Below are 14,713 nucleotides of genomic sequence, written 5' to 3' on the forward strand. Positions count from 1 at the left end.
TGGTGTAACTATCGATTTAGCCCATGGGGAAAGCTCCTGGGCTCGCTGCCAGCACAGATCGTATAACAGAGTTGCCCTAGTGAGAACAGCCACTTTCTTAGGACCGGCTGGAAAGAGGGAGCTCCTGCAGAGGGGGTAGGAGTGGCACTCATGCTACAAGGAGCACACTCAGCCCTACCCCACGCTTTTGGTCCTCTTATGTGCCTGATAAGGGGAGAGTCCCAGCCCCACTCCCAAGGAACTGACCATTGTCGGCTCCTCAGAGAATGTCTGGGAGGAATATAACTGGAGACTCTCATGCCGAGCAGAATAAGAACAGGTCTCTCCCCAGGTGCAGACTACATCTGAGGTTTGTGGGTAGTCTGCTGCAGATGGGAGCCTCCGAGGAAAAGAGCCCTGCCCCTTGCTTTGAGCAGTAGCACTTACCACTCCAGCTGGATGTATCCTGGAGACATCTACTTGGAAATAATTATTGGATGAAAAACATGCCAAGCTTCTCTGAGAGTTATTTGAGCAGATTGGCTTTTCATTGCCAGACTGCTTTACAGACATGCACTGATTAATCCCTCCAACACCCCTGTGCATTGGGATGGGGGGTATTACTATCCCTTTTGACAAGTGGGGAAACTGAGACAGAGAAGGTAAGGGACTTGTCCAAGGCTGCAGAAAGAGCTCCTGCTGCTAGACCAGGGTTTCTCAAACTGGGGTCAATGGACCCCTGGGGGTCCGTGAGTCATGTCCAGGGCTGCCAGCCCCGCAGATCAATGCCTCCCCCTCCCTCCCAGTGCCTCCTGCACGCTGCAGAACAGCTGTTCAGTGGTGGGCAGGAGGCGCTCAGAGGCAGGGGGAGGAGCAGGGACGGGATGCACATGGGGGAGGGGGTGGAAAGAAGCGGGGAAGAGGAGGGGCAGAGTTGGGGTGGGAAGAGGTGGGGGGGGCCTTGGGGGTAGGGGTGGAGTAGGGGCAAGGCCTGGGGCTGAGCGGGAAGCTTGGGGGTCCATGAAAATGTTTAAATCAAAATGGGGGTCCTCAGGTTGCTAAAGTTTGAGAACCGCTGTGCTAAACTATGTATCTCTCCCAGAGGGGGATGCTGGAGAGAGTCATTTGTTACAAATTAATGTGGGGATTTATCAGGTGCTCATGATACTGATGAGGACGGAATCCGTGTCTTTCATGCAGTGATTTTTATCAGGCACTTTATATGGAGGAACCCAGTTTCACTCTGAGGGTAAATGTATGCTCTAAGGAGCAAAGCTTTTTTTCCAGTGAGTAGAGACTTTTCATCACACTCAGGAATTGACCCTTAATATGTTCAGTTCATCTTTTCACCCCTTTCCTGCTCATTGCATAATTCCCCTTCCCCCAACCAGAGGGTGCTAAGAGTAGCCGGGGCTTGGGTGCACTAAACCCCCCATTCTTCCTGCAGACGCACACATGCCAGTTGCGAGCTCCCTGGGTCATGGCCACTGCGAGTAGAACCTACTGGCTAAGTCAATTCAGGGGCCTGTCCCAGCTTCCCACACCTCCTATGGGATGACTGAGGGAGTTGAAGGGAGACAGCCTGGTTCCGCAGTGCCTCCCCTTTTCCCCGGAGCCTGCGTTTCCCTGGCCAGCAGCAATCCGCTGCCTACTGCCCATTCTCTTGCTGCTGCCACTTCTCTGAGAGCAGGGCCCCGATCCTGTGCCAATTTCCTCCCCTCCCCCTTGCCTTGGGAGGCATACTCTCTACCCACAAGGCTGTGCTACAAGCCCTATAAATGGCATCCCATGACATGCTCTGGGGTGCTGGAACTGCTTCTGAAAATGCAGCAGTACACCTTGCAGGTGGGCTGAGCCCCCAGGACTACGGGCAACAGATGGCCGTGGAGAAGGGTTTCTGTGCCAATGAAATTCTGCTGCCTCGGGATGGGGTGAGGATGGGCGAGGGGTTGGGCTGCTCCTGTACCAGGGATTTATAGTTTAGTGGGAGGTTCTCTGCATCCCACACGAATTCCAGGCTGGAGTCTTTCCAGCTGGGTTCTTTTTCTTTTAAAAATGCAACAGTTACGTGTTTCCTTTGTAAACCAGACAGGAGAGCAGGACATGACCCTGATAAATCACAAACCCCATGGGTATGGAGCCCAGGATGGCGGGGGGCACTGCAGACTGTAGCGGGTTAGGATGGGCTTTTAATTCTTCAGTAAATTCGGGCAGTGTGTCTCTGGCTCACCGCAGAATTTGAGCCAATGCACTTCTCAGGGATCAAATCAAAGCCAGGCTCTGGGTTTGGGGAGGTCAATAATTTACTGGCCTCTGGAACAAGACTGGGCCACCGAGCGAAATGATTCCCCATTCCCACCCCCTGCCACTCCCAACCCACTTTTTTTGCCACAGGGAGATCAAATTTGTCCTCTGCCATTACAGAGCTAACCCTACCAGGCTGCTCAGCTCGTGAGGCTCTTGAGGGGAGACCAAAGTGAAGTCTTGATGCACGTCCCTCCCCGCCCCTCCCTGCCCCTGTGTCCGCTCACATGGTGGAGTTTGGATACTGCACCCAGCCCACCTCCTTGTACGCAGCAGTCACGTGGGTGTAGATGAGGCTCTTCATCTTGGTCCAGGCTCTCTGCACCTCTGGGGTGAAGTCGTTGGCATATTCTTCAACGATGACCTCCAGCATGACACCGGTGAAGAACTGGGGGAGAGGGAGACAGGAAAGGTTTCCTAGATTCTCCGGGAAACAAGGGAAGGTGGTCAGGGGCCACTGGGGCAGCCCCTTTTCCAAAGCAACCCTGCGGCTGAGTTCAGGGGGCTTCTGCCATCTTGCTGAGGAGGTCCATAGGGATACTTTACCCTGCTTTGCATTACCCCCAGCCATTGCTCTGAGAGATTGACAGATGCTCATTAGGCTCCAGGAGATGTAAAGCTGTGTTATTAGCCCCGCTGTGCCGAGGGGAAACTGAACCCCAGGCAGGTTGAGAGCTACATTGTCTTGAGCCCGCTCATTTTAGGGGCCCCACTTTTTGGGTTCCCAACTAGAGACCAGGGCAGATCTTTCCAAAGAGCTCTGCACGGCAGGTATGGAGCTGGTTGGAAAATCAGGTCACAAGCGTCACGGTGGGAGTTGCTGGGTACTAGGCACTTTGAAATCTGTCCTGTAGTGTCTGCTTTTCAGAGGTGTTAACCGCCCACAGCTCCCACTGCCTTCCTGAGTCAGCGCTACTGAAAATCAGTACTGAGGCCCCAGGCATCTCGCGCTGCTCGCCCACAAGTGCCCAGAAGGAGGGGCCACTTTTGAGAAGTTTGGCCTAAGTGTCTTGCCTGAGGTCACGCCACAAGTCGGCCAGGGACAGAACCCCGGCGTCCTGCCTGCCACACCTCTGCTCTAACGGCACAGCTGCTGAGCTCTGGACAGGTGCACTCTCTAGGCGCTCGGCAACTTCCTCTCCTTTCTGCTTCTCCAGGTGCGGCAGAGGAGAATGTTGGCCAGCTGCCCACGGACACAGTAGGAGTTGCCTGCCCTGAGTCGCCTCATCGTTGCTCTGCAGTGCTGCTTTCTGACACGCTTGGCCGTGCAGGGGCAGAGCAGCTTTCCCCTACTTCCCAGGATCTTTATCCTATTCCCCCACTGGAGCGCTAGCTATTGGTAGGGGGAGGAAACCCTTTACCTCCATCAGAAGCTGTGGGAGAAGGAGTTCCCTGCGTCTTCCTTGTGGGGGAAAGGCAGGCTTCCATGGGCTGGGGCAGCTTGGTACCCCACTGCCATAGCCAATAAAACAGCTGTAGGTGACCTGGTCCAGAGCTAGCCCCTCGTCTGCTTTCTCTCTTCCACAATCCACCCCTCCCAGTTTCACAATGAAAACCCAACGTCTCTTCCACTGATGGGTTCTGATGCCCATGGCTGGGGGAGGTGGCCCATGGCGGCGAGTCTCCCAGGGCTGTAGGCCACAGCCCTTTTCAATCCGACCTCATGGGCTCAGAGGCGGGGGTTCTTCCCCTGAGGTTCATCTTAAAAACCATCCCGCGGACCCGTGCTCTCTGTGAGAGCAGAACTGGGTGTTGGTGCCGTGTGGCACGGGGCGGGGGGATGGTGCCTGGGGGAAGCTGGAAAGCAATTCTCCCCCCATCTTGGCAGGAGCATGGCCGTTTCCTGCGAGCTGCATTTCAGTGGAGGATGCGGAGGTGCTCGGAGGCTGCACTGACACTAGCCAGCTGATTGCTCTGTTTGCTAACTCATTGGCCATTTTCATCTGAAGGCAGGTCAATTCCCAGCAAAGGAGATAACCCTCAAATGAGGATCCCAACTCTTTTCCCCTCTTCTTCATCTCATTGGCATGCAGCCCCATAGCCCCTTCCACTCACTTGACACACCCCCTGGCACTGTAACAGCCCTCCCCTGCACTCCCCCACCTCCAGAAGCACCAAAATAGGCCCCTACTGTTGGCAAGCACCTGCCTTACCACACAGTTTCTTGGGCATGGAGATGCTTCTGGGGTGCAGCCTGTGAAGTCCTCACCCCTTCCCTCGCTATCTCGCTGCCTGTCAGTGCCACCTGCCCCTTGGCTACTAAGGGGAGCGAGAGAAAACTCCCAGCTGAGTGAGTAAGGAGAGGAGGTGAGCAGGGAGGGAACTTGCTGACTTGTAGCACCGACTCCAGCCTTTCTTCCCAGTGCCAGCAGACCCTATCTGGTATAGCACCCCCTTCAGGATACCCAGGAAGCTGACTACTCATAACATGTAAAATCCATAGGACTGGCCAGCATCCTGGAGGCTAGAATAAACTAGTGCATCCCCACCATCTCTTGCCAGCATCCATTTATCAGTGTGGGCCTTATGCCCTCCTTCCCTTTCCATCTAGTGTCCGAGACTTTCGCTCCAGTCCTTTACCTTGAAGTAGACAGGCTCCACTTTGTGCTTGAGGGCGTGGGCCTTGCCCACCAGGGCCAGAACAGACGAGACCTTTTCGGAGTCGTTGATGTTCTCCACTACGGTGTTAACAGCGCCCATGACCCGCCGGGCATGCTTGCGCAGCTGCGGGGTCCTCTCCATCTCCAGGGGGTCCTCCATGTGCTTGAACTGACTGAAGTACTGCTTGGCAGATGGGAATTTGACAAAAAACCTGCACAGTGCAGTTGGGAGAGAAGGAGAGGGAAAGAGAGAGAAGCCACGTGAATTTCAGTGAGAGGTGAAGTGGCCTAGGGCAGTGGTTCTCAACTGGGGGTACACATACCTCTGGGGGTACGCAGAGGTCTTCCAGGGGGCACATCAGCTCCTCTAGATATTTGCCTAGTTTTACAACAGGCTACATAAAAAGCACTAGCAAAGTCAGTACAAACTAAACTTCCATACAGACAATGCCTTGTTTATACTGCTCTATATACTATGCACTGAAATGTAAGTACAATATTTATATTCCCATTGATTTATTTTATAATTACATGGTAAAAATGAGAAAGTCAGCAATTTGTCAGTAATAGTGAGCTGTGACACTTTTGTATATTTATGTCTGATTTTATAAGCAAGTAATTTTTAAGTGAGGTGAAACTTGGGGGTACGCAAGACAAATAAGACTCCTGAAGGGGGTATGGTAGTCTGGAAAGGTTGAGAGCTCCTGACCATGGGGCTAGAGCAAAGCCCAGTGAGGCAAGAGAGCGCGGATCTATTCCCAGTTGTGCCACATACTCACTGTGTGACATCCTGGCTTGCAATGGCGTGAGGTTTCGTTAGGCCTGAGCCTCTGCATCTCCCGGTAATTCAGTGGGGGCAGGGGTGCGTGGCCCATCTGCCACCCATGTTCTGGGAGCTTTCCCAGCTATAACAGGGGCCTCTCAGTAAATACTCATCTGCCTAGCAGAGGTGCCGGGGGGGGCTGAATTTGTCATAGTCATTATTACTGCTGTGGCTAATGGCCCCCTTGTGCTGGGCACTCGATGCACACAAAGTGAAAGATTTTTCCTGCCCCACGCAGCTTGCAATCTGATATTTGCAAAGCCCTTCTCCCGTCTGTGCAGAGTCCCCAGCAGACAGGTTTTCCTTCCTCCAGAGCCCATTCAGTGGCAGCAGCTTTCCAATGGCTTTCATGAATGAAACAGCTGCACTCTGCCCCTGCACGTCCACACAAATTGAATAATTCTGCCCTTGGCCACTCCCGTGATTCCCCTGAGTTTTCACAGGGGGAATCAAGGGCAGCACTTGGCCCAGAGAATCCAGCTGGGCTTCACAATGAGAAATTAAATCAGTGCTCCCAACGTTCCTGCTGGGGGGCGGTGCTGAGCCCTAGGGCTTCTGGGTCTCCAATGTACCGATCCTAGGTTATTGTTTAATGCCAACAGACCCTGGTCGTCGGCGGGCAGGATCAAACCTGGGGCCTCTGGAGCTTAGTGCATGAGCCTCTACCACGTGAGCTAAAAGCCAACTGGCTCTTAGCTAAGGCTGAAGGGCACACTCATTTAACTCTCTCTAAGTGGATTTGGTGCCACTAGATGGGACAGAGCACCACACCCAGAAGGTGTGTGTGGGTTACAGATGCACCCTACAGGGATGTCTTCTTCATCCCCTGTTGGAGAGTGGAGTGGTTCTGGGGCCAACCCTCTTTCCCGGACCCCAGGAAAGGGGTACAGGAGACCCTCAAATCTGATGGGATTAAAGCCATGGGACAAATGGGGAGGGGGGAGTCCGTGTGTCTTTGCTGTGGTTGTTTAAGAGTCTCACACACACTCCCCAAATTTGCTGGGGCTGCCCCAGCCCCGCATAGAAAGGGCAGCTTTGCTCTGTGCTGGGAACAGGTATCCTTTTGCCTGGGGCAGAACCCCCGGGGCACGGATCTGAAATGCTGTGAGTGAAAGGGAAGTTTTTGCTGAGCTCTGAGTCCACTTGCCGTGTGTATAGGGGGTCCCACTCCAAGCTGAGGAGGGGCGAAGGCTCTGTTATGATAGGCTAGTGAACCCACACACCACTTGGTAACAGAGGCAGAAGCCTGGGGCCGGAGGAGTGTGTGTGTGTGCACGCAGGAACCCACATCCTAAAAATCTCTGCTGAGTTACTTAATCCCTGCATGAGAGGTGAGATTCTGCTGTCACTTGCAGCGGGGCACCTCCATCAGTCTGTAACTCCATTGATTCCAGTGAAATTGCTCCAGATTTACACCGGGGGGGAGGCGAGATCAGGATTCAGCCCATCCTCTCCACTCCGAACAGCCCAAGGTTTGAGCAGCTGGGCTCTCTCTGCGTCCTTATGTGTGTACATTACACTGGCTGGGAGCCAGCGTAGGCTGCTCGGGAGCTGGTAGACTCAGCTCCCAGGGCTGTCCCCTGATGTCTTCTTTGTCCGCAGTTCCAGACAAACACCTCCCTCCTGCCATCTGCCTCCTCCCTGCTTCCAGGTTGGTGCAACCTCTCGCAGGCACTGCACGGCCCCATGCCAATGCACACACCGCCTCCAGGGCCAGGTGGGTTCATGCTCTGTACCCGCCAGCCCACGAGCAATTACAAACGAGAGCCTGCTCTTCGTAGTGCCACATCATTGTCCTCTCCCCCCACCCCTCCACTGGCTCCCGGAGGATCCGGGGGGCTGCCAAGAAAGCAGCGAATGGAACGTACATCGCTTCTGTTGCTTCCCTCAGGCATCTGGGATTCATCAGCGGGCCCAAAATAGGTTTCGATGTGTGAAGAGTGAGAAGCAGGGGGGAGGAGGGAAGGTGGGGGGAGGAAGGCATCGGTTTGAAAATCAGAGAGGGAGCCGCGAACAAGCTCCTTGGATTATTTTTTAACCTCTCCTGGCAGAAGCTTGAAGCAGCTCCTCACGGCATGTCTGCTCCTTGCCAGAGGAAATCATTTTCCCGAACCCCAGGTCTCACCGTCCCGCCGCTTTTAGCCAATCTCCGTCCGTTCACAGCTGTCCGGGAGAGACTGAGCCTGAGAAAGGGCTTTGGAGTGGAATACGCACGGTGCCAGGGCCCGGGAACTAGGCCTTGTGGTCTCGTGCATCCTTCTGACAGAGCATTAGGGAGATCTCTGAGTCTCATTAGGCCAGGGCGGCTCTGGCTGGGGAGAAGCAGCAGGCTGGGTTATTGTTATATATACATGGAAGCATCGCTATTAATGTTCCCCTTTTCCCCGAGTTCCCAGGATTCGGCCTAGAATGTCTCCCAGCAGGACAGACATTCCCCCTCCATAGCAATAGGGTTTCATTTGTTATCCTTGCTTCACCCTGAGCCCTGGTTTCTAAGCCTGGATACCTGCTGGCTCTATTATTCTGAAGTTCTTTCTCTCCCCCCATTCTCTCTTCCTTCCCCTGACCATGCTGTCACAGGAGATAAGAGAGGCTACAGCACTCAGCATAAAAAACGGAGCCAACAGGAAAGGATCAGTCCCAATGTCAATATCTAGAAGTCCTTCCCAGTGACTGAGCTGGTCTTCTCCGTGCCCACGTTAGCAGATCTCTCCTCCTCATGGGGCCAGGGGCACTTTGGCCAGTGTGAGTGCTAATGGCACCATCCTCTCTAGGATCCCGGGTGTTGGAGTCTCACCCATCATGGCAAGCTGTAATATCAGAGGATCTGCCTTTCTCCCATGCAGCCCAGCTAACAAAGAGATCTGGTCCCCTCAGCGGCGACCATCTCTGTACAGGGCTGAATGAGGGGAATTCAGGCTCGGAGAAGGGGCAGTGGGGAGCAGCAGCCAGAAGAATAGCTGACCTGGCACATAGGATGAAAACCATCTATCCTGAAATGTGTGTCCAACTCAAAGCACATAAGTTCTGATTCTCCTCTCACTCATGCCAATATAAATCAAGAGGAACCCCCTTGGAAATTGGTGATGTTCACCAGTGTAACACTGATGTAAGTGAGAGGAGAACCAGGTGCGTGAAGTCTGGGAGAGAGCCTGTAGGGAATCTAGGAGATTAGTAGGGCTGGATTCCTGTCTGGTATAAATCCATTGAATCCAGAGATCAATTTGCCGACTGTGGGGAAGCTGGTGGGAATTAGCTAAGGGCTGGTTCACAGCTCTAGAGAATTCCATGTGTTCTGGGTCGGGTGGGAATAGGCCTGGGATAAGAGGCTTGAGGCACTGATGTTTGAGATGAGGCAGGCAACTCCAGCCAGGAGTGCTGCCTCAGAGCACATGCCAGATGTCCTGCATTTGGCTTCTGCTCTTAGGTACTTGGGAAGCATTACTTGCTCCGAATGCAAAAATGGTGTCTGGGAAAGAGGCTAAGGGGGTAGAAAGAAACCGCCACTATGTGTATCATGACTAGGAAATCAGAACGTCCCCTCTCTCAAAGTGAAGGATAGAAAAAGATCAGCCTAACCCCCACTGTAGATGCAGCTAAGTGGATGGAAGAATTCTTCTGTTGACCTAGCTACTGCCTCTCAGAAAGCTGGATTACCTACATACACGGGAAAACCCCTTCCGTCAATGTAGGATGCATCTACAATACAGCGCCACAGCTGTGCTATTGTAGTGTAGACATGGCCTATGTGACTCATACAGGAAGTCTGTGACAAGACAGGGAATTGAAGTCAGGTCTCCTGAATTGCAAGCTAGTACCCTGAGCACTGGACCAAAATTGTTTCTGGGTGAATAAAGCTGGGCATTCAAAACTGAAACTTTTGGCCTATATCCAGAAGAAAAACACTAGTGTTAAATTCAAGAAAGGCATATTAAATAAAAATTCACTTGAATCTCAAGAAACTTTTAAAAAAAGCAGTTCATCAGTAGTTGTTAATTAACTTAGAAGTTTAATTTATCATTTTGATAAAGGACAAACAAAAGCAGGGGGTGGAGGAAGAGAAAAAAATAACACATTCTGATGAATAGGGATTTTTTTTCTATCTGTTGCATCTTTTCCTGTAGTTCAAACATCTCAGTGTCTGGAATATTGTTTTCTGATTCATCCAAGATCATTACAAATATAATATTTACCGGTGCATAAGCAAAATGGCGATTGATACAAAACAGAGGCCTGCATGCCGATTTCATTAAATTCCTTGTAAGTGATTCGATTCCGCGCCCCCTAATTTGTATTGCATGAGACACATCTGGACAAAATGGACAGGATGTCCTAAGTGTCATTTTTTTCCTTCTTCCCCTTTAACCATTTTAGGTACACGACCTTTATCAGCAGCAGAACCAAAGGAAATAATTAAAGTGCAAGATGGCTGCAGGCACTGGGAATCGGCTCTTTGTTCTCATTTGTTTGGAATCTGAAATATGTTGGCGGAGGAGTGATTTTCTATAAAATATTTGATCGAGGAAAGTATTTAGAAGGTGATTCCCCTTCCAGTAATTGCAATACTCACTTGTTTAGCAGCGGGAGAGTTGTTTTCTGAAATTTCAGTTCTTCTAGGGAAAGGTGTATTTTCTTGAATCCATGAATTTGTTACAGCTCTGAGCTATGTTCTGATATCCCTACTCACACCGAGTAGAAGGTACTCAACAAGTAGCCCTGCTGTAATCAATGGGGCAACTTGCAGGGGAAGATAGTGGAGAAAGGATGGTCCAGTGATTGCGGCGATAGCCCGGGACTTTGGTGAGCCCGGTTCAAGTCCCTTGCTTTGTCACAGACCTTGGGCAGGGGCTGGATTTACTAAGGTATTTAGGAACCTAGTGGGGCTTACAAAAAGTGCCTGTGTAAGTCAACAGGAGTTAGTTGTAAATCCCCACTTTGCTTCCTTAGTGAGGTGCCTAAATGCTTTGTAAATCTGGCTCTCTGAGCCTCAGGTTCCCAACGGTATACTAGGCATAATGTTGCTGTCCCTCCCAGGGGTGCTGCAAGGATGAATACATGAAAGACTGTGACGTGGTCAGACACTATGGTGATGGGCACTTGCCTCCCCTGCTACTCAATGGGAGCAGTTATCAGAGCCTGGCCCTTTAGGACAACCTAGCTGAGGTTGGACAATGTGGTGGTCTTTAGTTCATATCTATCATTGACCTTAAAAAATGACCTACAAATGCCTGACTGTGAATTTGAACGAGTATCTGATTTATCCACATTCATTTCAACAGCCTGCAAAACACACACCTGAAGAAGCAGCACGTGTCATTTTATTGCTCTGAAGTCCCAACCCAGCAGGCACATAAGTGTGGGAGAGGTCTCAGAGCGAGGGCAGAGGGTTGGAGTGTAGGGGGGTGAGGGCTCTGGCTGGGGGTCTGGGCTCTGGGGTGGGACCTGGGATGAGGAGTTTGGGGTGCAGGCTGCCCTGGGGCTGTGTCAGGGAGAGAGGACTCCCCCAGCCCTCTCTCCCCGCAGCAGCCCGGGGCTGGAGCAGGGCACCTCCCCCCACCGCGACAGGTCCATCTGGGGCTGGGGTCGGGAAGAGGCACCTCTCCCCGCCGTGCAAGGTTCGGGGCTGGGGGAGAGCATCTCTTTTTGCCTCTCCCTGCCGCGGCAGGTTTGGGGCTGGGGCCGGGGGATAGGCACCTCTCCCTGGCCACAGCAGCTCCCAGGCTGGGGGAGAGCGTCTCTCCTCATCTCTCCCCGCCACAGCCCTGAGCACCTGTGCGGCCCTTGATAGGCTGCTGCATGGCTGCACAGCTTAGAGGGAACTTAGGGCCCTGCCTCCCACCCTCGCACCCACCCATCCCCCTCAAGGCCCTGCCCCTGAGCCACCCTTTCCCCTGAGGCCTTGCTCCCATGCCACCCCTTCCCCCCAAGACCCTGCCCCCCCCTTCGTTCCTCTCCACCCCTCCCCCATTGCTGGCCCTTATTGCCAGTAAAAAGCGGGAGGACCCTGGCCCCTGCCCCCTCCTGCCCCCCCATTCTGGTGCCCCTGCTTCAGTTTCCCTATTTATAAAATGGGGATAATAATGATCCCCTCCTCTGTAAAGTGCTTTGAGATCTACAGATAAAAAGAGCCCCATAAGCACTGAGCATTAGAAGCCATTTGTTAAAGTTTCCTACAGGCCCCACAGTGTTTTCTCCATTGCTGCCCCTAGCAATCATACCAGACACTCCAAAAAATCTGTTATCTACAGCCTGGCATTCTTACCACAGAATTTGCTCCAAAGAGAAAATGTGGGATACCCATCTAAACACACTTAAAACTGCCTTCACTAAACAAGGACGCTCCACCAGAGTAGATTGCATCATAGAAAGCACCATCCAGATACCCCAGGAGAACCTGCTTCAGTACAGGGAAAAAAACCCACTGACGACACACTCTTAGTTGTCACCTACCATCACACATTGGAACCCATGTGGGGTATCATCAAACAGTTACAACCCCTATTTGATGGGGACCACATCCTGAAAGAAAGCTTTCCTGAACCCCCTCTTCTGCCCTTCAGACAACCCCCCAACCTCACCAGGCTCTCATCAGATCAGGATCCACCAACTCAAAGCAGCACCAGACCCTGCCAGAACAACAGATGCAAAACCTGCAGAAATCTCACTGCTACAATGATCAACACTCCCACAATACACCTTTCAAGATTCAGGGGTCCTACATATGCCTATCGCAACATGTGACATACCTCATCCAGGGCATCAAATGTCCCAATAACAACTCTGTGGGTGAAACCAGACAATCCGTACACTCAGAAAATTCACACAGAAAAATGATAAAAAACCAAAAACACTCTGTCCCCCATGGGCAAACCCTTTTCACAAAGGGATCACTCCATGTGATCTTGCAATACTCGTCCTCAAAGGAAGCCTGCACAACACCTTCAAAAGATGAGCCGGGGGCTTAAATTCATAATGCTACTAGACACTAGAAACCATGGAGTGAACAGAGACACTGATTCTATGGCTCATTAGAATGAGCTGTAACACATGCCTGCCTGCTAACCCTTAATGGCCCACTTCAGACCTCTTTTTGCTCACCTCATTTCAAGTGACTTCTGACAACATGTCACCTCTTTATGCTCATCTATCTGTCCCAACTTCTGTTTAGCCCGGACACTGATTTCTTTCCCCACATCTGAAAAACTCTCTGTAGTTTAAAACTTGTACCTTCCACTGCGGGAAGTTGCTCCAATAAAAGATATTACCTTAGCTTCCTTGTGTCTTTCATATCCTGGGACCAGCACAGCTATAGCAACACTGCAAATGACTTATAATTGTCTCACTCTTTATCGGGTGCTCTCCCCTGTTGTCTTATTCTTAGACTGTAATCTGTTTGGGGCAGGGACTTTCTCTTTGTTGCATGTGTGTACATTGCCTAGCTAAATGAGGGTGGGGTCCCAGGCATTACAATAGTTAATTAGTAGCAGGAATACATAATAAAATACAACAGATTTCCTTCAGGCTGTGCTCTTTGTGAAGATACGCACAGGCTATCTTGTTTGGCGGTGCAAATATTTTTAACCGCTCATCCCTAGACGTCAAGCCCAACAAAACACAGGCTGGATGAGTCATAACACCACGAGTGGTGACAGCTGTGGGAAGGGGACGTGCTACGAGGCCCACAGAGTTGCTCCAAGGACAAAGCGGCTGCAAAAGTTGAAGCTAAAAGCTAGCTTACTGTTAGTATGCTGCTCACTGTGAGGTACCAACACGTCTCCCTCTGCCTTGCCAGTCTCAGGACCCAGGAGCAGCACGAGTATCAAAGTCACCCTATTTTGTGGGGTGCTGAGACCCCTCTACTCCCATTGCAGAGGACTCTCATCAGTACTGGGGATCAGGCCCAGCAAGGGGACAATTTTAAAGACCTCCTCTCCCCTCCTGGTCCATTCTGATTGCAGGGGTGAGAAAAGGCCACTCTCAAGGTCCAGGAGCAGCTACAAGAGTCTCCCTTGAATGCAGGTGCAAAGTTGTATCTGCACCAGGAGCACTCATATGGCCACCTTGAAAGCGCTTTGTGAGTCATCCGATCAAGGAGCGGAAACAAGGAGCGGACTTAGGAGACGGCACATAGAGTAAATTACTGAACAGTTCCTGTTCAAAGCAATAGTTCACCATCCTCAATGCTTCACCTTTATACAGGGCAGAAAATTAGTCTGGCCTGGTCAGAAACTGCTGCTGCTGGGAGTCTCAGAGTAAGATGCCTCTTTGGAGACTGGCTTCACCCCACTAAACGTGTGTGCACAGAGATCTCAGCAAAGGGCCTCGTCTTGCTGGCTGCTACCATGAGGCGCTGAGCACCCTTCGCCCATTCCAGACTTTGCAGAAACGCACCATATGAGAAGAGGGACACATAACTGAAAAAGAGAAAGGACAAATCCTCAGAGGGAAGGCGAGGATGTTGTCAACGAAAGTGACCCAAAGTGACAATATTCGAACTAAGATCCACTGCATGGTCTCAGGTGCCAAAGTGGAGCTTGCCGGAGCTCCCAGCAATTCTTCACGAAGCAACCCTGGGACTAGTCTCCCAAGGGAAGAGGTTGGGTATTTAGAAATGGACCACGGAAAGCCTGATAAAATATTCTGCCCTGACTGGAGAGGGGAAGGGAGTAGCTGGGATGACCTCATAGGTCTTCCCTGTTTCAAACGTCTCCGCTTCTGTACAAAGCAAAATCCAATGGGGTGGATTTTCCCCCTCCCTCCCGTTTTGTCTTTTCATGGTTTCTGTCGTTCCCCCAAGGGCAGCAAAATAAGGAACACCTAGCAACTGACGAGCTGCTTCCGTCCCTTCCTCAGCATTACACCGCACGGTTGACCTTCGGCAGACAGCCGCCTGTCCTTAGTAATGTTGTTGTCTAGATTTCAGCAGCTCTGGCTTTCCTTGCTCAGCGGCTTTCTAAGAGGCTCGCCTCAAAGAGCAGAGGCCACTGCTGTGCTCTGAAGTAATTAC

At 51.7% G+C, this 14,713-nt stretch overlaps 1 protein-coding gene across 4 annotated transcripts in view; it reads right to left on the bottom strand.

Moving 5' to 3' along the window:
- The window catches only part of CYGB (cytoglobin), a 49,162-nt gene that overhangs the window by 20,955 nt on the left and 13,494 nt on the right, over positions 1-14,713 (bottom strand). For 2 of the 4 annotated variants that reach the window (XM_074971507.1, XM_074971505.1), the window contains exons 2-3: positions 4,864-5,095; positions 2,543-2,671 (exon numbers count right to left, since the gene is read on the bottom strand). In XM_074971507.1, the coding sequence (XP_074827608.1) occupies positions 2,543-2,671; positions 4,864-5,095 (361 nt within the window). Of the gene's footprint in view, positions 1-2,510; positions 2,672-4,863; positions 5,096-14,713 lie in introns of all 4 variants that reach the window. The other 2 variants (XM_074971506.1, XM_074971508.1) reach the window with 2 other exon arrangements.

The sequence above is a fragment of the Natator depressus genome, chromosome 14, assembly GCF_965152275.1.
Source record: "Natator depressus isolate rNatDep1 chromosome 14, rNatDep2.hap1, whole genome shotgun sequence".
NCBI lineage: Eukaryota > Metazoa > Chordata > Testudines > Cheloniidae > Natator > Natator depressus.